We start from the raw sequence: 22071 nt of genomic DNA, 5'->3' as shown, positions 1-22071 counted from the left end.
TTCACATTACAGCATCACAGAATAGTAGAATTGGAAGGAACAAGAAGGCCCTCGGGTCCAGCCCCCTGCTCAGTACAGGACTCCAAGTTAAACCATTGCTCTTAGATGGCTGTCCAGTTGCATCTTGAGTGTCTCTGGTGTGGGAATGCCCACAACCTCCTTAGGTAATTAGATCCATTGTCATACTGCTCCAACAGTACTGGCTTCTCGCAGCTTGAGCCTATTATTGTGTGTCCTGCACTCTGGGGTGATTGAAGAGATTCTGTTCTTCCTCTTTGTGACAGCACTCTACAAGCACTTGAAAGAATATCATAGCTCCCCTCAGTCTTCTCTTGAGACTAAACATGCCCAGTTCTTTCAATCTCTCCTCACAGGGCTTTGTTTCCAGTTTCCGGATCATCCTTGTTGCCCTCTTCTGAACCCATTCCAGCTTATCTGCATCTTTCTTCAACTGTGGTGTCCAGAACTGGACACAGTACTCCAGATGAAGCCTAACCAGTGTTGGGTAAAGGGGACCTAGTACTTCATGGGATTTGGAAGTGATACTTATATTAATGCAGCCTAAAATAGCATTTGCCCTTTTTACAGGCACATCACATAATTGACTTATATTCAGCTTGTGATCTACAACAATTCCAAGATCCTTCTCACTTGCAGCATTGTCGAGCCAAGTATTTCCCAGCTTGTGCATGTGGTTTCTTCTTAGGTGCAGAATTTGGCATTTGTCCCTATTAAATTTAATTCATGAGTAGTAGCTATCCATTTGTTTCTACCAGGAAGGGAGAAATGTTCTTCAAGATGCTGAATTCTGTCCCCAACATTCAACTATACAGTGGAACCTCGGCTCACGAACTTAATCCATACCAGGATCCTGGTTGCAACCATGATCGTGATCATCACCCAATGTGGAGTTCACGAACTGAGGCAATTTTTTTCTGAAATTTCTGTTCGCGACCCAATTTGGTCATGAACTGAGGCGTTCGTGAGCCAAGGTACCACTGTATTTGCATGGCAGGATCCATTCAGGGAGATTGTGCAGTGAGGTGAGAACAGACAGTCCATCATACCCTAAAATATGCCCACTCTCAAGAGGCAGTGTATTGGGGATATGATGGAACAGACCCCAACACACAAGAACATCAACCAAACAAGCATACAGGAGACTTTTGTCCATGGAGGCCTCATTTATATACCGATGCAGTGCTCAAGCTAGTTCCTTCCTCAGCTGGACTGAACAGACCAAAGAACTGTACTGTCCACCAAGTGCCAGAGAACTGGATTCTCCACACGTGCTGACAGTACTAGCATTGGACTCCTGAATAATGTGAAAGCAAGCAAGCTGGCTTAAACTTCTACAGTATCATTCCAGAAACCATAAAATAAAGCTGCCATACATTACTAGGAAGCAGGGAGAATATGTACTTGTGTATGTGTATGGGAGAGGGAGAGGACAAGAATGAGAATGAACCAGCTCTGCCTCAGGGATGAAAACAGTTATACTAGGGCAAGTCTGTGGCATGTATTGCAAATTGGGAACAAAAGACATGAACAAAGCAGACAAGCCACTGACACACAGTCTTCTTGCTGAGTGCACTTTGCCCAGTACCATTGACTGCTCTGCACTGTTATCTCATCCCACTGAACTAAGTATGTATATGCACCGCATGCTCCAATCTCTTTGCATGGAGCTAGCCTAATACCTTTTCACATTGGCTCAGAGAGACACTTGGAACTGCATAGTGGCCAGACTATTAGAAATAACTCTCAACTGTGGGAGCAATTGCAACTAACCATCCTCCTCCAGTGCATATCTGAAGTCTCTACTTTCTGAAGACTTTGCAGTTCCAGCTTGTGCAGGACCCTAGCTGCTTTCAGTTCCACCTCCATCACATGCTGGGCAGTGATTCTCAGGAAGATCCAGTCTGGATCTGGGTCGCAATCATCTTCTATCTGGCTTACCAGCACTGGCTGGCAGAGGTCCACTGCTAACAGAAACAGAAACACAAGTATTAGTCGATCTGGTTCATTATCCAGAATTCCAGCAACTATGAAAGACTGCGAAGTCCCACATCTTTAGAGATTATATAAATCATCATCATCATCATAAGCCAAAAGTCAAAAGCCTGCAAAGCCATAGTGGATGTAGAAAACAGATAAATAATGGAAATTGTTCACTGTAGGTGTGAAGTTTTCAGGAACGCAGACTTGTCACTCCAGTGTCTGCTTTTTTAAAATAGCAAGAGAGCATCTGCCATAATGGCAAACACATTTTGGGCTTCACAAAACAGGAAGCCAGACCCATTTCCAGGAATTAGTCCCTTTCTTTTCAATTAATACATTCCTTTTAATAAACATTCTGTGACGCTTTCATCAACACTTATGGAAGAACACAGTGGACCAGATCTTGTACAGTTAAGAGAATTAAACAGAAAACGTTCAGTTGGTGTTTAGTAAAAGAAAGGAAAACAGAGTTGAGGTTGTCAAACTGGTTTCTGAAAAGCAAGTATCTTTCAGTATTCTGATTTACTAAGAACCAAGGCAGCTTTTTCATTGGAGTAAAGTGTGGAGCAGGATTAGAGCATAATGGAAACAAAGGGTCTATTTTGCAGGAATTATCAGTAGACAGGTAAAATCAGACAAGCCATTTAGGATGTCCTTTTCTGCTAGTGACATGCAGGGAAGTTGTAAGTTTGTGAAGAACTAGCCAGCTTAGAATGGCATTAATTTTTGCACTTCTCAGGAAGACTCATTCTGTTTTAAATGGCCCTTTAAAATGCATCCAATGCCACAAATAAGTTCTGCACCACAGTAATGAGGTTTTTAAATGCAAACTTTCTTGATTTGACATTAAGCTCCCATATTTTCTCTCTGAGCAATTTGTGCGTGTTTAATTTTAGATTGTTTGATATCACTTGGGATTCTGCTACTAGGTGTCAAGGAAATAAAGGAAGTTGGGAGTAAGAACATGCCGAACTTAATAGACATACACAGCAAGGACTCTGGGCACTGACCAGGGCATACATGTTCTTTGTGAAGAAGCACAGGACTGGAATCCCCAGCCTAGGCCATGGTGTAACATCATCAGGGGTGCTTAACTGAAATTAAAAGACAGTCAGCTCTGCTCTATCTGGGACTGTAATGGGAACCATTTATTTATTTAGATTTGTCTTCCAGTGAAGACCTGACACTGATTTTTACGTGGAATCAGATGGCCATGATTTCATGAGGTGGTTCCCAGAATGTGCATAAAGGCATCATATGCACAGCATTCCATGCAGGTTCCAAGGCCAATGAGTGAGCTGTCTATACTGGAAAGTATTGCTTCTGGAAGTTCAAAGATTCCTTCAGGAGAATGACCCTAATAACAGACTCAAGGCTCAAATGGTTTACCCAGGGACAGGACACAGTCAAAGGATACAAGACATGACAGAAATAAACTAAAAGCAAGACAGAGTTAAAAATACAGCAGACAAACATACTGCACAATGGCCTTCAGGTAGAACCATCTTTGAGAAACTCTATGCAGAATCTAAATGCCCACAGCATCTCACTTACCCATAGAAATGGATCGTGGCCCAGCATGATTTACCTTCCAGTTTTTCCTCCTGATCTTTATCTTCATTAGTTGCCACCAGCTCTTCTGTTTCCACTGTTTCCTTGAGACCTTCCGGTCCAACTTCAGTCAGCAGCAGTTCTGGTTCTTTTCCTTCTGCATCTTCAAGAGTCTTCTGCTCCAGTACTGGGCTCTTGCTATGTTCAGAAGTCCCACCCGAGCTGCTTAGATATTCTACTGTGGGGCTGCCAGAGGGAGTGATAGGCCCTGCTTGTCCACTGGCTTCCAGGTGTCGCCTATACTGGAGCCAGTGTTCACCAAAACGATCCCGGAAACTATCCATGCGCTCCATCTCCGCCTGGTGTTGCCGAACTATACCTTTTGGGAGACAGACACACACATGCACACCAAATAAGAAGCACTCTTAAAGTACATCCAGATGACAGCCCTATTATAATGTGAATTCTCACCTGCTGACAGGGGTAGCGTTCTGGACTCATGTTCTGTATCACTGGGCTCTGAAATGCTGGCCCGGCGCACTTTAACTTTCCCCTGAAACAGAGACAATTTGCAAGTAAATTTCAGGGATGGCTCTCCCAGGTTCTTCAATGACAGCTTAACACCATCATAATTGCTTCACACTTCTGTAAAGAGGGACTGTCTATAAGTGTTAGAGATTCTAGTCTAATTTTAGGTTTTCAGCAGAAAACAGCATGTTTATGGGTTTTCTCTGCAACCTTCCCCCATTCCCACCACCTTAGTTCTCCTTCGATGCAGGTGTCTGGCCAATTTGCTCTCTCCAGGAGACTGGCTTTCACTTTGATCTGCAGCACAAGAACTTTCCAGGGCACTGCGGTCTATTGTGGCCCTCTCCAAGGCTGCTGCATACAGTGGCTGAACAACAGCTTGGTCCAGTTTTGCGTGATGCTGAAAGACAGAATTGGCCCTGAAATGGTAAGGTAGCCCATTTGAGAGCTTCTTCCTTTCCACCCCCCACAACTCTTCCTCTGGAGATGAGGCTAGCTAGTACTGTTTGGGCAGTTCTCTTTGCCAATACCAATCTATTTCTCAGATGGAGACATCAGACTAGACAGAGGTTTTCCTGAATGAACAATAGTACTATTGGCTTCCCATTAGTCTCAAAAGTCTACAATACACCAAAGGATGCCCAGGCTGAGAATGTTTCCAGCAGGAAGAGGTTCTGCACTCATCCCTTCTTGCCACCACAATCCCTGAAAAATAGTACTAAATACTCCACTCACCCGAAGGTCAGAGGCAGATAGTGGCTCTTCATCAAGAAGGAACTAGAATTAGAACAAAGCATAATCAGTAGGACACCAGCACCCCCTCCTCCTTGTCACTCAAGTAAACCCATCAGAAAGGCTGTTTTTTGCAGACGGATACAAAATTCTCAGCCTTATTCTGGGTATCTTCACCTAAAGAGTGGGTGAAGTTAGAGGAAAGAAACCAAGCTCTTGTTTTCGGCAAATAAATACAATCTGGTAAGACGCTCTGCTACAGACATAAAAACAGGCAACGTGAGAGCAGGGGACTGCTAAATGCTTACACACTACCATGCTGAGAAAAAGAATGTAAATTCTAGTTTGATAGTTTGATGAGCATCTTCTGTAAACACAAAATAGGAGCTGTGTCAGTCAGGTAACCCTATATTCAGGGCAGAAGGTCCATGGTCCTCAGCTACAGAAAGCACACATCCCTACTGAAAAAAACAAAACAAAAAAACAGGCCTTGGGAACTGCATACTCTAGGACACAATGAAAACATGCCCATATGTCTCAGGTGAGCAGAGGAGAACAATTCACTGGACATAACATGTCTCTAAATCTCCTTTGGCAAATGGAATTAAGTTGGCATGGGGATGTTTTTTCCTCCCAATCCTGGTCCTGGGACCAGGCAATATCCACCACAATGGGCAACAAAGTACATATTCAGAGAAAGACAGTTGCAGCCTTAGAAAACCCAAGACAGGCAGTTGGCAATTTATTTAGTGACAGAATACATGTTCTGCCCACAGAAAGTTGCAGGTTCAATACATGGCATAACCAGTTAAAAAGATGGGGTAACAGGAAGGGGAAACAACTCCATCCACTGGGGGCCCTAGACAGCTGCTAACAGTGACAGACTGCACTATCAGATCAGCTGAACAAATTGTCTAATATGACTTGAAGCCATTTCCTATGTTTTTAAATCTTTATTTTGGGCTGTTGGGGTCAAATCTATATATCCCTGGTAAAACAGGATAAGGTGGAATCTGAATGTGACAAATAAACAAATACAGACATTAAAATCCTGAACTCTAGCCATCATACACTGATTAACCAAATCTGCAGTTGTGCTTTCTTCCTTGTCTTGGCACAGGAGAGGAGGCGATAGTATGAGGAACAGCCAGATGCTTCACACAACTGCAATTATGCTGCTTTGGTACAGAAGCAAAGCAATTCCTGCATTCTTTTATTAGAATGCATAGCAAATAAGAATCTATAGAGGTTGGCAGCAGATTGACATGCCCCCAATCCATGTGACAGAACAAGAACATGTTTGAAAAAATATGAGGCATGTAATAATCTTTTGGCATGTAATAATCTACTGTAGTATAAACACAGGGTTTGCTTCCAATTTGAAAATATTTAAATTGACCGTAGCTGGACAGTATTAGCTGTTGCGATTATATTTCTTTGTGTCAGAGCTATAATAAACCACAGCACACACTGCATATACTCACATTGGAGGCAATGGCCCTAGGAGACAAATGCATTATGGCAGCAGGCCGGTGGTTCTGATGGAACCATAAGGGATTCCCCTCCAGGTTTAGCTAAGGGGGAAAAAGAATACCCATATTTCAGTAACTAAACAGCACTACAAGTGCCAAATGCTTGTCCATCTCAATCATTTTTTTCCAGCATGCCAACTATATTGTAATGTTAGGAAAATGTTTTAGTTTTGTTTCCCACCTTCCTCCAAAGAGCTCAGAGTGACAACCATAATTCACCCTCGCAACAATCCTGCAAGGCCAGGTGGGATGAAAAATGGTGACTAGCAAGCTCTGTGGCTGAACGGGAATTTGTAGACAGGTATCCCTAGGCCTAATCCAGCACTCCAGCTGCTACACTATGCTGTGCTTTCAGCATGATTCCCTCCCTCATACCTAATAGTAAATCCACTGCAGTTTGAAGGGCCCTATGCATTGTGATTATGATAGCAATAACCACATACTGGTAGTGCTCAGAAATTACTGCTAGCAAAACCCCTTTCACCAGACTCCTTAGAACAAGCTTCCCAAACCTGGTACCTTCCAGCTGTTTGGGGGCTACAGAATCCCAATGTTGATGGGCATTAAAGTCCAAAATATGGAGGGCACCCAGCTGGGGAAGGCCACCTACAATATTACACAGATCTCGTCTTACACAAGTGGCTTCCCTCAAATCCCTATCCAGATTGCCTGCTTACTCTTCTCAGGTTGTGCAGCAAAGAGAGTGGTGCTAATACAGTGTGCTCCAGGAGCAAGTTATAAGCAACATCCAAATGCTGAAGGCTGGTCAGCTGCTCCACATCTGTATGGAAGGAAGCAGAGTAAGGTCAGAAGCAAAGACTGAAAGTGTGCTCCCATCTTCAATCCAGTCTAACACGGGATCATGCCATTTTACCAGTACAGTCTTACCATGAATGCTATCAAGCTGATTGTACCGGAGGATCAGAGTCACCAGTTTAGCCTGGCTGTGTAGCCCAAGATCAGGCACCTTAGGCAGAAAGTTATAGGCCACATTTAAGTATTCCAGCTCAGTCAGCACCTGGACAGAAAAGAGGGTAAAACACTGCTCATCCATACTTCTCTCTCTGTTATTCCCACTCTTACTCTCTGTACCATACTAAACAGATACCCTTAAAAGCACCCTACTCATGTGTTACAACACATGCTAATTGTGGCTGATGCAAACAGTTGAATCCCAAAGAGGCTCATGATAGTCTAAAGATTAGAGTTCTTGGCAGAGAGCTTCTTTATCTTAAAATGTTCAGAAAATCTGCCAGCGTTGCATGTGACCTAAATTCTGTCCTTGCCCAAATAAGCACATGACAGCCACATGAAGTCTTTGGAATTAAGAGTAGCAGCAACATCACAGCAAGAGGAAGCCAGCACCCAAGGAGGACTAACAGTTCTCCCAAAAAAGGCACAGCTTCCTACCTGTAATTGCTCATTTGGCTGCATACAATTTGCATTTTTACACTGATCCTAATTTCAGTTCCTGGTAGATAAGCAGGATACAGGTTTTAAAGACAAGCATACACATTAGAGGGCAGAAGCACTTGAATTAGGAAACCTCTATTCCATCCCCTGTAAAAGAACAGCCCATTCTCTTATCCCAGTATTTCCATTTAATATCAATATGAAAGCACTGGGACAGAACATGCAAAGCTTTTGCTGAAGGTGCCCAGCCCAGTTGTATTTCAGTCTTTTTCGTCTGCAGTTCCATCCTTATAGAACCTTCTGTCCCTCAAAACTTGCCTCCTGCTACTGATATTTATGAAGTGTTGTAAAATGTAAGATGACAGTTGAACATACCATTCATTAGAAGATTGCAAATGTTAAACATTAAAATTGATTATGTCTATTATAAATGAACTATCCTTTACATAAAATAGGGGGATATGGATTTAATAAATGATATTATTTGTTAGGAGACCAACTTTGTGGGTAGTGATTGAAATTTTGTGGCAAAAATAAAGGATTAATATGGCATAACATTCACAAATCTACAAACATTCAAGCTTTTTGCACAATTATTTATTGAACGTTATAAACCCCAAACTTCAATAAACCGGAAGACAGAAAGGATGTATCATTCAATTTAAGTAAATAAAATTATATGCACTACACTGAAATTCTGTGCTGAGCATTATTAATTCACCCTATAGACATGACTACCTTCTACCTATAATTATGTGAACAAGCAATAAAGGCATTTGGAGTGTACAAAATTGCTTCCACGTAAATAAGATATTCCAGGAAATGCTTAAATATTTGTTTTTACTTTAAAAGATGAGAGGTAGATTTGAACTCAGTATCTCTGTAATGAACTACCCTAGTTTCCAGTTTGCCAACACATATCCACTTTTGGAACAAAACTCTTTGATACCAATAAACCCATGAAATTGAAACTGGGTGAGAAAGAAACAAAAGGAAGAGGGATAAGCATCTCCAGAGAAGAAAATATGGAGCAGGAAACATGGTGAATGGTACTCTAAGAGGCTATGAAATGTTTCCTAATAAACCAAATGAATGCAGTTTTTACTTTTGACAGTAGCAACCAGGGATGCAGGGCTAGGCAGAAAAATGCAGTTCTTCTCCTAGGATGTCAACTGCAGATGTCCCTACACAAGGGACACCAGTCAAATCAGAAAAGGCATCCACTGAGACCCAACTCAGCCCTTCCATGACTTCCCTGGATTGAACATAGAATGAGATGAAGAGTGTTATCCAATGAAATAAATTATTTCTCATACAAGCAATAACCTAAATAAATAATCTGAGTATGAAGAGCTGGATCAAAAGAAAGACGACAGTTTACTAACTGGCCAGAATTGACTTCGATACCAGATACTTACTGTCAGGTAATTCTCACAGTCTTGAATGAGGTTATGACTAAGATCCAGAGCCTTCAGGGCATTCAACAATTGCTTAACAGAAAAAGAAAAAATAAGTAGTTAGTAATGACAATTGGGTAAAATCCATCAACAAATAGTCCCAAGACTGAATGGTGAGTTATGGCCATGCTATCCAGAAGCTCAAGTTGTATTCTACCTTCTTAGAAAGATACAAACTAGGAGGGCTAGTAAAGTAAACCTGAATTGGGCATTGGCTTCCAACAGTCACTTCTGTCATGGTATTCCATTGAGAAAAAAAACAGTACTCACTACATACTATGTCTCCTCCACCCTCCAACATACCAGTGAATCATCTAAGGTTGCAATGGAGTTATAGCTGAAGTTGACTGTCTGTAACTCCAGCCAAGGAAGTGCAGTACTGAAGTCCCCTCCACATGCAGAAAGAATCTCCTACAGCAATAAAAGCAAATGTAATTTAAATCACCAACTTTTAAACTAGTCTTTGAAACTAAGCCTTTAATATCAGCGTAAACTGCTACCTGCCACTCATTAATACCTGTGTCCAGCCCCATACTGTGAAATGTTTCACAAGCTTATTCCTCCCTAAAAAGCAAAGGCATACAAGCAAAACAACAGACTACTTGTACTGATATTTTGCACAGGAAGTTTGGAGGTACCAGTTTTAATTAAACTACTTCCCATCTGAGATAATACACAATATAACTTGTTTCATTAATTTTGAGGATTTGGTGTGGGGTGGAAGTGAGCTGGGCAAATGATCAGTATTTGGGCTCACGATGAGTACCTGTTTTATATTATGCAATCTCTCAAGCATCTGTTTCCTTGAAGGATCTTTCCCTTGTCATAGCTGAGCATACATGCTGCATAACCATGAATTCACTATAGCCTGGAAGCTTAGTTACTCATGAAGAGGTCTGGTGATGCAAAATATATTTCCAGGTAATGGACCATTGTTTAGAGTGGAGATGTATAGGGGTTTTGGCCTTAAGAATCATTTAGTATGCTGGCTTAGGACTTGAAGACATATGCATGTGTACATACATGTATATACACCTGGACCCGATACGGATAACTCTTTTCTTGTTGCAAGCAACAGAACAATCTACACCAATCTGGGAGAGGATGGGAGAGATGGTTAGCAATTGGCCGTGGCAAATGGGGTCTAAGACACCCATGAGAAGCTGCAGTTAAAGTCTTGGATGCCCATGTGGTCCCTGAGCTACAGCTTGTACATCCTATGTGTCTACAAAAGAGAACCCACATATACATACAAATCTTACATGCTGAATCAGATATTCATACATTCTTCATTCAACACCAGGTTTCTTATTTGGTACTCACTCAAGGAATCATAAGGTATTCATATGTGGTAGTATAACCATGCAGTTTACTTACTGACACCTCTGGAGTTACGATGACTACTGTTCTGATCATGGAAAGCCCTATTATACCATTTTATTCCCCAGAATTATGGAATCCCCAAATAGTTTTTCTTGGGTGAAGGCAAGCAGAGTTACAAACAAATGTCTACTGCAGTAACAAGTAAGGGCGTGTGTATCATTCACTCAAAACAAGGAAGGGGAAAGGCAGAATGCAACTGAGTCTATAGAGCAAGCCAAATGAGCCTATGGTGACTTGGAGCACAATACCATCAAAGAGCATGTTGTGCAGTACAAAAACTGACAGGATTGAGTTTGTGTGTCAGTTCAGCAGGACTAAGTTTATGTCTTGTGCTGCATATAACATGCCTTGCATTACTTTTCCTGAAAAGTGTTTAAATCAAGAAAACAGCCAAATCAATGGTGAGAACCAATAATTTGGAGAGGACAATGATGGTTTGAGGGAGTGAGGAGCACTTAACTCTTTCCTCAAGTATCATATATTCTTATCAAAACCTGTTCCTCATGGGGCAAGAAACTGGCAGGAGGAAGTAATTTTAGTAAGGCAAAACAGCCAGCAGAGAAAAAAGCAAGTGCATCCACTTGCCTCTGTATTAAGTTCCACAGATTCTCACAGGTGCTTTGGATAAAAAACAAAAACCTTGAGCAAAATATTAATAGAACTGAACCTCATGTGGAACAATCTCTCCAAGAAATATGTCTAAAACCAACTGTTCCTTCTCTTCCAAGGCAAAAGGCAGATTATAAGGAATGCCCACTCACTTTCAGAGAGGTCACACATTTGGAACACGTCAAAGCTTCCAGCTGTGAATAGACACACCGCAGGCCCCGCAGACAATGTAAAGGAACACACTTCAGCTAAGGAAGCAAAAATAGGAACATACAGTATTCCAAGGGTTTTTCATAGCTGAGGGCACACATACTCCAGGATCCCCTAGAGATGCTACCCCATATATTCTTTCATTTAGAAGATACTTTCCCCACCACCTTGCAACAACCTGATCAGGACTTCAGAATACAATTGTGCAGATTTCTTTAGAGCTATAAAAACCAATTCTCCACATCAGAAACTTGATTTTTAGATTTATGAAGTCTCAATCTAGATCAGAGTATAGGAATTAAAATTGGTTAACTATTATGAGAAATCCTTAGTTCTGGAATTCCCACTCCAGTTTGTGTGTGCTATGGACAGTTTCTTACCCCACGGCCACCTCCTGAGATAGTCCAAGCCAGTGTCTGCCCTCTACTCTAAAGGACTCAGACACAAACCTCTGGGACTCACCTCTAAACGTCGCAAAGATTTGAAAGGGGAAATTTTCACAGTGGCTGGCAAACAGTTATCAGGAACATGAATAAGCTAAAAGTAGAACGGAGAAGAAAGGCCAATGTAAGCAAAACAGCTCGCTCTTAAAGTTGATCACCCCCAATATGCAGTCCCCATCCTGCAAAGATCCATGAAGCCCAGTCTAAAACATCAACATGCTGCATCCCTTAAGATAAGCCACCTACTTGGTAAAGTGGGGAGTGAAGCAATGAATTGGTACCAGAAGCATTACTCATACATACTGTGACTCCCAGAAGAAATAGCTAATGGAGTTCCAGAACTGAATGACCCAATCTGATGACATGGTGCATGCCAAGTAATAGAACCCGAGAGTATCCAAAAGTAATTTTCATTACGACATGTCTTTTCACATGGAGATGATACTTTCTATGGAGACTATGAGCCAGTAATTATGGTAATTTGCATTGGAAAATTTCTGATGCCCAAGGAAGTTATGAAATGTAGCATGCTTATTTTACTTGCATTTAGTAAGCCACTTTTACATGTTAAATTTTTGCCCTGAAATATTTGAGGAACAACATTAAAACACATATTTAAGTATTATAGTTAAATATTTAAACAAACTTAAATATATTATCTAGGACTTTTATTGGAGTACTTGTAAAAATGTGAAGACAACAGTGTGTATTTTCCTTATAATATTTAAATGTAAGAGAAAATAAGTGTTGAAAACGTACTGTTGATACACTAATACATTTTAGCACTCCAAAGAATTATGATAGCCACTCATTTATTTCAGCAAAGTTCAATGTTCTTCCACTAAGGGTGTTAGGACACCTTCAGTTTCACTGTCATTAGCTCCATTTTACACAGAAACATTTATTTCAATGGCATGTATGCAATTCTCTCACATATGTCTTAGGTATAATCATTTGAAAAGATGTTAATTTACAACTATGAAACCTCCAAGCTTGCCTGTCTAATACTATATTTGCAATTGGCATCAATTTGCTGGTATGCATGGAATCATGTAATGGAAAATTTTCTATGCAAAAATGAAGCACTGGAAACTTTTCCACTCTGCAACACTGGACTTAAGTATAAGTCTTCCCCATAAGTCACAGAACAGCTTATGGAGGGCTCTTCTGGAGCTGCTTCCTAACAAAAAGAATGACTTGTCCAAGTTGGTCCCAGGTGATCTCTCTTCTTCCTTCCACTGTTATTCGGGGTGACCACAAGGGCAAAATGGAGAGAAGGAGGTATCATTAACATCTCTTGGGACCATAAAACTGCAGCATCAAGTATTCTTCCAAGACTACCCCAGCATTGCCCCTTCCATTGTGGAAACATTAAAATTAAACCAATTGAAATTGCAATCTACTTCTACATTAACTGTGAAATGCAAGAAACCAGCAGTCTGGAGTTTTTTGCCCAGTTGATTAGTCAAAGCTCATGTTAATACCAGAACAGAGCAAGGTGACCTATTGCATTAGCAGATCAGATCATAGTGGCATGCGTAAAGATAGATCCTCACCAGCTACAGACAGCAGCCCCAAGGCAGAAACTAGAAGGGCAAATACCATTCTGAAGTCAGAATATGACAGAGCAGACTATGTGAGGAACAAAGTGAAACAGAAATGCTTTTTCAAATACAAAGCAATTTTAGACTATAAGCTTCTCAGGACAAAGTGCCTTATGTTGCGTATGCTGATTGAGCTATACAAAAGGAATGTTATGTTATCCAACAGAAGATCATTCTCTGGCTCCAAATATCTGAAAGATTATTGCTGACTGGAAAGGGGGAAAGAAGCAATATAACAAAAGCTCTTACCATCACATCAGGTGGTACATGGTGGTAAACTGATTTAAGGGCTTCCGATGCTAATCCCAAGCTCTCACCCCTGATGTGAACTCTATGCTTGACAGATACCATCATTCTCCCTTCTGTTTTGGGAGGACAGCCAATCAAGCCAATAAGCATATTTGAATACACTCTAATCACCCCTAGCACAATTTATCTAGCTAGATAGGCTTTCTGGCTGACATTACCTAGGCAGAAATCTGGGGCAGTGTTCAATATGTAGGCTTCATGTCTCCTCACAGAGCATCTGTTGAGGATAAGACTACACTTAAATCTCAAATTTAATGCAAATATCTTTCTCAAGTGAAGGGTTCATGCAAGCACCAGAGAGGCCCAAGGCATGGATAATTAAATGACAAACACATTCCAGACTATATCTATGTATTATCCCTGCTGTGGCTAAATGTCTCATGACTGGTGGAGAAAACATACTGAATGGAAACAACATGAACAGTGCTTCTGACAATAAAATGCAATACACAAAACTCACTGAGAAGGCAAAAACCTAAACCTACTGGAGCAGGTTACTGGGTTGCATAAATCTTATTTCATACAGCAAGATTCTGTCTAATCAAACAAACCTGCTTCTATCACTGACAAACATACTTGGCTGTCACATCCCTTTCCCTTGTTTCCTATCTCAGATGTCACTAGTGAACATTTATCCTAGTGGATGGCACTAGTGACACTAGATGGCACTAGTGAACACCTATCCATTCTTTGCTAATTGATAATCCAACTGGCAATTATGCAAAGCAACCCCCCACCCCCAAAGACCCACCCTAGCACTACAACTCCCAGGTACATGTTTATGGATAAAAGCTAATACCAGCTTAACTTTGGCTGTTCTGCTTTGGACTTACAGCCTCTGTCCATCCCTTGGCCCTTCTGAATGCCATACATTCCCACTAGAGAACAAAGTTTACAGCTTGGTTGGTCCCTGCCTGATACCATTCTAGATTTCCCCCTGCTGAAACAGCTTTCTGGCAATTTCGGAATAGCACTGTCAAGTTCCATACAAACCCACATTGGATACTTTATTCTCTTGTCCTCTGGCCTAACAACAACCCCAAACTAGGAGATATTAGTTGCTGCTTGCATGGAAACATTTAAGATGTTACACCTACCCCAAAAGCTGAATCTTTCTGCCTTTGTAATAATAAACAAACCCCTTAAACACAAATCAGCAGTTTCAACAAAGATAACATTTAGAAATAAGGAGAGTTTTAACCAGTTCCAGGAGTTAATAGATAATTGTTTCAGATAGTTTCCTAAAGAATTTCTGTCCATTTCTGCTCAAAATAGAGATGGCAGGAGGGTTGGGGGTTAGAGAACATACTAGACCCTAGTGTGAGAATAAATCCTCAGAAAGTATATGCGAAATGTTTAATTTACAGAATTGATGTAAACAGAACTGAAATTTGTAGTGATGGATTATAGAACCCAAGCTCAAGCCTTTCATGTTTTTGCTTTAACTTCAGATACCAGCTAAATTGTTCTTCATCTCTACCACATTTATCTACAGCTATTTTAAGACCAAATTACTGAGCATTCATGAACAGCAATTCCAGCACATCCCAAGCCTCCCAGTCTGTTTTTTGTCTATTTGAACAGACGGCATGAATATACATTTACAGCCAAGAGGAAGCTAGTTCTTTTGCCAATCTTCCACCACCCCCTCACCCTTCTGCCAGTCAGTCCTGGCTGAATCTGCTCTTGCCCACACCCTAGTCTCCAGACAGAATAGAGAACACTCAGACATTTTGTGATTTAATCAGAAACATCAGTTATCTTCCATATTTTTTAAAATTTATCAGAGGAAATCCAATATTTTTCATATGAATGCTGCAAAGTTCATTAAGTAGAAAATTGCACACAATCCTGGATTTTCACATTCATGAAAATTGTATTGTACATTCATATTGTACCAATTTGCAGGGCATCCTGAATCTAAACAGTAAAGAAATGCTAGTTAAGTGAAACCTCAATTATTATTTCACATCAATTGACAAAATGCTTCTAACTCAGGGTATTCCCCAGGCTTTTGCACTGAACTTCGACTCAGCAGTCATGCAAAACATGAACCCTCATTGATTTCCGAGGAGTACTGTAGAGAGGACACAGATAAGTAGGTGAACATGTATTTTGCATGCATTATGCTGTGGATTCAATCTAAAGCTACTTAAAAGTACCTCAGGCAGCAAGACTTCCTGGGGATCTTGTACAGCTAGTGCCAGTCAGTATTAAATTAAATGAACTTGTAACCTGACTCAGTTTAATGGCAACTTCATATGTTAATAGTGCATTTTTTCTAATCCTTACAAAAACTGAAGCCAACTGTGAAGTGCTTTTTAGTATATAGTTTTGCATACCTTTATATTAGATTTTCCTCCTCTATTCTTTTTATTGAGACTTTTCAATCAGTGATAGTTCTCAATATCTGAACCTGTACGGGGATTACCATGATATGTGTGCATATATTTTAAGAACTGTTCATAATGCCAAAGTACACTGACCTTTCTAAAAGCAAAGATTGATAAAAAGGAAGTTGAAAGGGAAAGTTAAGAATCAAATTTTGAAGTTATTGAAAACCACAACAGAAGCTCAGCTAGAATGCATACCACAGGTCAGGACAGGAACCACAATATTCAAGGAATCAAGAGGGACCAGAAGGGCTGAACATTCACTACCAATTATAGTCCACTTGCACTGGCTGCCTGTTTGTTTCCAAGACTAATTCAAAATGCTATTTTTTATTTGTAAGGCTTTATATATGGCTCAGGACTACAGTAAGTGATGGAACACCTCTCTTGGTATGAAACCACCTGTATATAACTTTCATCGTTTAAGGCCCCCCCCCCCCCACCTTGAAGAAGTCTTGGCAGGCAGTAACAAGGAAGAGGGTCTTCTTGGTGGTTGCTCCCTAATTTTGACATGATCTCCCCAGTGAGGCCCACCTGGCACCAACACTTATCTTTTCAGTGTCAGGTTTATTTTATTCTTCATTTAAAAATTCTGTATCCTGCCTTTACAGTGTCTCAGGGCGGTGAAAAAATAAATAGGACACAGCTTCACAATATTCAATGGTAAAGACCATCTTCGTTCAGGAATTTAACAACATAGGATTAGGATTTAATCAGGTCTTGAATTTTCTTGTGGTTGATTTTTAAAATTGTTTTTAGATATGTGTATATTGTATGCCTATATGCTTGTATACAAATAGTTTTTAAGGTTTTAATCTTTGCAGATAACCCAAGGAGCTTCTGCTATTGGGCTTGCATGGGAGGTGGTTGAAGCCCCATCAGTGAGAGTGTTCAAGGATAGGCTGGACATGCGCATGGTAGGTATGTCACAAGTGGAGCCAGCTGGAGCCAGGGGTCAGACTAGATGGCCCAAGAGGCCCTTCTGGCTCGCTCTGTTTCTATGTTTCTCATATAAAAGGGTACTGTATTAAAATGAAATTGAAATGTCAAAGATATCTAACAAGCTGTTAAAATCAACCTCTGTAACAGAGAACTGGAAAGTGGCCAATTTAACACCATTTTTAAAGGTATCCAGCACATTATAGGCTGGTTAGTTTAATGCCTGTTCCAGGTAAACTGGTGAAAAGTATAATTAAATTTAAAGTATTAAGCACAAGGTAGGACAACTCTTCCTAAAGAAGCATCAACAGTTTCTACAGAGGCAAGTCCTGCTTACTAACTTTTTAGAATTCTTCCTGGGCACCAACAAAGAGGTGGATAGGGGTGATACTATTTACTTGGAATTTCAACAGGCCTTTGATAAAGTTCTTTACCAAAAGCTCCTGAGCAAACATAAAAATCACAGATTCTTATCCTCTTAAGGATAAGAAACTGATTGAAAACCAGGAAACAGAGACTAAGTAGAAACAGAGATTTCTTATGGTGGAGAAATGTAAGCAGTGCCCCCACTGCCCCACTTAGAATCTGTCCTGGGAATGGATGGTGTTTTAATCATACATGGTATAGAGTCATGGATAAGAAGCAATTTGGCAAATTCCTGATGCCAACATATTACTTAAATAATTGTAGTTTAAAACAAGAAGTGAGAGCAAAGAGCTCCAGAAGGCTCTCTCCAAAGTGGAGAGGATAAATTCATTGAGGATAAGAAGATCAATTAGAATGTATTATTCACAGTATCAAAAGCAGTATCCCTTTGTCTCCCACTGAGTATCTATTACAAGCATGGGTTTCTCAAGGGTATCTTATTGTCCACTGTGTGAACAGAATTCTGGAGTAGATAGGACTTTGGTCTGATTCATCATGGCTTTTCTTATGATGTGATTACAACCCAGCATCTCAGCCATCATCAATATACAAACAATGTATGAAACAGAGTTATAACCAGGAAAACCCTAAGATCGCCACTACAAGGCATAAACTTATTTCCAAAGGACACCACAGACCAACTGCTCGTTATTTCTCACTTCGCTACACACCTTCAATGAGAGAGTTTTTTGCAAGACGTCAAAGAGGAATTGGGCTTGAAGAATGGCAGAAGTTTCAGCAGGGTGAGATGAGAGTGCAATGAAGCCATGGTTCTGATTTCGTGGTAAAAGGTTCTGTTCAAAAATCTGGGTGAGAATCTCTAGTGTGGAAGTGAACAAGGTCAAGGTGCTAGTACCATCCAGAATCAAGTCTCCTAAAGAAAAAGAACATAAGCATTAATAGATCCATAAACACTCACTGCTCATGCAAATCCTGTAAATACAGGCTGAACAGTAGTGTAAACCTGGCAGCCTAAAGTCATAATTTTCCCAACCCTGAAGGTCAGGTTGAAATGAAACTTACTGGAATCCATCCATCTAGCATTCATGGTCTTGCAAAGAGAACTGAGAAGAAGTTAATGAACCCTTGAGGAATGAAGGTTGAGCAATAGGCAACCATCTTCCATGTCAAGTGCAGGCTGCTGCAACAGACACAGAAGAGGAATGCTGCTTGCGCAGTGCATGAGGCTCAATTCCTGGCTCAGGGCTGCAGCAAAACTCAAACTCAGGGCCTCAACAAAGTGGACCAGAGTCTAGGAAGCCAAGCACATAGAATCCATTGGATTCCCAGCTCCAAGACAGATTCCTCCACATCCCTACTTATTTATTTATGCACATATTTATATGCCTCCTATAACTGCCAAAAGGCCTTCCTAGGTGGCTTACAACCACATATTTGTTGTATGTTGATTTGCCGATTTGTTTATCTGGATTTTTATGTTGATATTTTGTCATAATTTATTTATACTGATATTTGTATTTTATTTATGTAAGCCGTCCTGAGACTTTGCAGTAGGACAGCATATAAATATCACAATAAATAAAAACCATATTATATCAGTATGTTAAAACCTATTAAAACAATTAAAAGATTAAAACATCAATATAACAATAATATAAAAAGCCAGAAGCATTCACAGGGCTAAGAATTATTATTATTTTTTAAAAAGGTATGTCTTTCCATGATGCTGAAAAGAAAATAAAGATGGCACCAGGCAAATTTCCCTAGGGATGGAGTTCCAAAGATGGGGAGCAGCAGTAGAAAAGGCCCTTTGTCTATGTGTCACCCCTTTCACTTCCCCTGACCTTAGTGGGCAGGTAGGTATATAAGGGTGTAGACAGTCCTTCAGATAGTCAGGTCCCAAGCTGTTCAGGACTTTATAAGTCAATACAAGCACCCTGAACTGGGCCTGGGTCACTACTGGTAACCAATGTAGTTCTTCCAGAACTGGTGTTATACGGGCCATTCTAGGAATGCCTGTCATCAACCGAGCAGCCCAAATTTGTATCAGTTGCAATTGCTGAACAGTCTTCAAGGGCAGCCCCACACAGAGCACATTACAACAATCTATTTTGGAAGTTACCAGAGCATGGGTAATTATCTTCAGGTCCCCCCTGTCTAGGTAAAGGCAGAGCTGGAAAATCCGCTGTACTGGAAAAAGGCACTCCTGGACACCAAATCCACCTGATACTAAGGGACAGACTAGGGTCCAGGAGCATCGCTGAACATTACTTAAAGGCAAAGGAGTATAAACTAAAGTAAGTTCTCCTGAGGTTACCCAGGAGTTCCTTGGTCCTATGGTCTTCACATACTTACGTTGAGGACATCCTCTACTTTCCTACCCACCCCCAGGATTAAATCCAATAGAGTGATGTACAGGGTTTTCATTAATGATATAGAGGGCTTCCAAGATTATCCTCTCTAAATTAACCTGAAAACCCTGAAATACACATTCACCACACACAAGAAAAAGCATCAACATAAAGTTGCTTCCTGGAGATGAAATAAGTATCTTTCTTCTCTCGGACATGGCACCTAGGAAGAGTTGCTCTATATAATCAAGCAAGTACAAGAATATAAGCATTGTTACTTTGACAAACTTTTCAGCAAACAGTAGCTAAAATTCTCCCACTCCCAAGTTTGTTCTGTGTAGAAAGTTATTTATCAAAATGCATTGACAGTTATGGAACTCCACCATTCAACCTGATACATGTTCCAGGAAGCTTGTACCTTCAAGCTCCCCATACATAGTGATAAAATACTTGCAGACAAGTAAAACGCAATGTGGTTTTGCTGAATAATACCAGCAATACAAATGTGCTGGATTACTTCTTCCCACTTAAAAAGCACCATGATGTCTGCTGCAGTTCATCCTACATAGTTTCAGAGTTCAACCATTAGCACTGACTATGACCCACAACCCAAGTGATGGTCATATTTGTTGCCAGTTAGAGCAGAATTAAGAGTGTCTTTCACACCCTAGTATGCTTTAAAATCTCACCAGAATTCCGTAATAATTGTGCTAAGCTCTGAAGCATTATTTCCTTTGTAGTAGCTGGAGCCATCTGCAAAGATAAGAAATCAAAAAGGGAAAATAATAAGCACTCAGGAACCAGTTCCAAGACATATTGAAGGATCTCAAAACAAGCTACCTGGGAAGAGCATAGCTCACTCACCAATTCGAAACTCAAACATTAAAACAGAGACCAGTCAACCACAATTCCTGTTGGATGTTGTATGCCAACCTACCAGAGCCAAAACCTTAGAGCCACTATCTCGAGCTAGACTGATGCAGACTCCAAGGCCAAACCGGACGCTTCTCAAATCAACTGCTATCTTGCTTGCACACAGTCGCGTGACAGTGACAAGAACTGTACAACGCCTCTCATTTAAGGAAGGGGCAGTCCCACCTGGAGCTTCGGAGGATCTGGGATCCTTCTAGGAAGCTTTCAGACCATCCTTCCTTCCACCAACCAGGAAAGAAGGTTCACCTATCCCCAGCAAATCACCAAAACCCAGAGATTACCACAAGACCCCTTTTGGGGCAGGAAGAAGCAAACTGAAGCAGGAAAGGGAAAACAGGAAACACATGATACAAGGAGTGCCAGCCGGAAAAAAGGAAAGAAGTAACCATGGCAACGCTTGCGCAGTCTTTCAGCCCAAACATTCCCCCGCGCACGCACCCTACTTACCTGGAAGGCCCCTTGAGCAGTGCTCGAACCACACAGACAAGACAAGCGCCCAAATCTTTAATTCACTTCCGCATTACCATAGAGCGGCTTAAAAACAGGAAAGAGCGTCTCCGGTGGATTCAAGGGATCGCGTGCCACCCACAGCCTAGCGTTCGGCCTTCGTAGCTCTATCTCGCTTCTCTTTCCTGCTGCACAGCTGCACAGTCGCGTTCATCAAGCTGTACAATTGTGGTGCCCTTTGCCTCAATTTTCCTTAACCTGATTAAGTCTAAATGTTTGGCACTAAGATTCCCGCATTCCTGAATACCGGTCATGCTGGCTGGGACCGATAGGATGCATAATTTAAAACGACTGGTGGGCACCAGGTTGGGGAAGGCCAGTCTAAAATCAGCCTCAGTGTGCATTGCAAAACTGTCCCCAGCCAATCTCACCACTACAAAAAACTGACTCGTTGCCCGATCCAAACACATACATTCCTGGCCAACATTCTCTTACTCGCCCCTCCATTGTTATGTGCTGCCAAGTTGATTCCCACTTGGGACTGCATGAATGAAAGCCTCCCAAAATGTCGTGTCCGCAACAGCCTCACTCAGCTCTCCTAAATTCAAGGTTGTGGCTTGAAACAATCCAAAATGAAACACACCCGGTACCACAACATTTTATGTAGAAATCGCCATGCAGCACTCAAATATTGAACATGCAACTTCAAATCTTCATAAAACTAGTTCTGGAATGCTTTCTCCCTGGGTAAAGGAGGCCCAGAAGGCAGGGTTGCCCCTAACTAAGGTAAATTTATTTTGAGTTGCTTTCATTGGGGAATATGTGAAACAGTGAGAACATACTTCTGAG

General features: G+C 41.0%; 1 protein-coding gene across 4 annotated transcripts in view; it reads right to left on the bottom strand.

The window, feature by feature from the left end:
- LOC123027338 (serine/threonine kinase 11 interacting protein) overlaps window positions 1–21309 on the bottom strand; it is a 29352-nt gene extending 8043 nt beyond the window's left edge. The window contains exons 1-15 of one of the 4 annotated variants that reach the window (XM_044438050.1): window positions 21223–21309; window positions 20532–20595; window positions 18202–18404; window positions 11879–11953; window positions 11359–11454; window positions 9518–9625; window positions 9176–9247; window positions 7233–7362; window positions 7022–7125; window positions 6297–6386; window positions 4816–4857; window positions 4310–4480; window positions 4024–4105; window positions 3590–3931; window positions 1792–1985 (exon numbers count right to left, since the gene is read on the bottom strand). In XM_044438050.1, coding sequence (XP_044293985.1) covers window positions 1792–1985; window positions 3590–3931; window positions 4024–4105; window positions 4310–4480; window positions 4816–4857; window positions 6297–6386; window positions 7022–7125; window positions 7233–7362; window positions 9176–9247; window positions 9518–9625; window positions 11359–11454; window positions 11879–11953; window positions 18202–18404; window positions 20532–20595 — 1773 coding nt within the window. In that variant the 5' untranslated portion in view covers window positions 21223–21309. The other 3 variants (XM_044438051.1, XM_044438049.1, XM_044438048.1) reach the window with 3 other exon arrangements.
- Window positions 21310–22071: the final 762 nt, after the last annotated feature.

The sequence above is a fragment of the Varanus komodoensis genome, unplaced genomic scaffold, assembly GCF_004798865.1.
Source record: "Varanus komodoensis strain SLA01 unplaced genomic scaffold, ASM479886v1 scaffold32, whole genome shotgun sequence".
Classification (NCBI taxonomy): Eukaryota; Metazoa; Chordata; class Lepidosauria; order Squamata; family Varanidae; genus Varanus; species Varanus komodoensis.
Note: the sequence above shows the minus strand (reverse complement) of the source record. Positions and strands in the feature narration are given on the sequence as shown.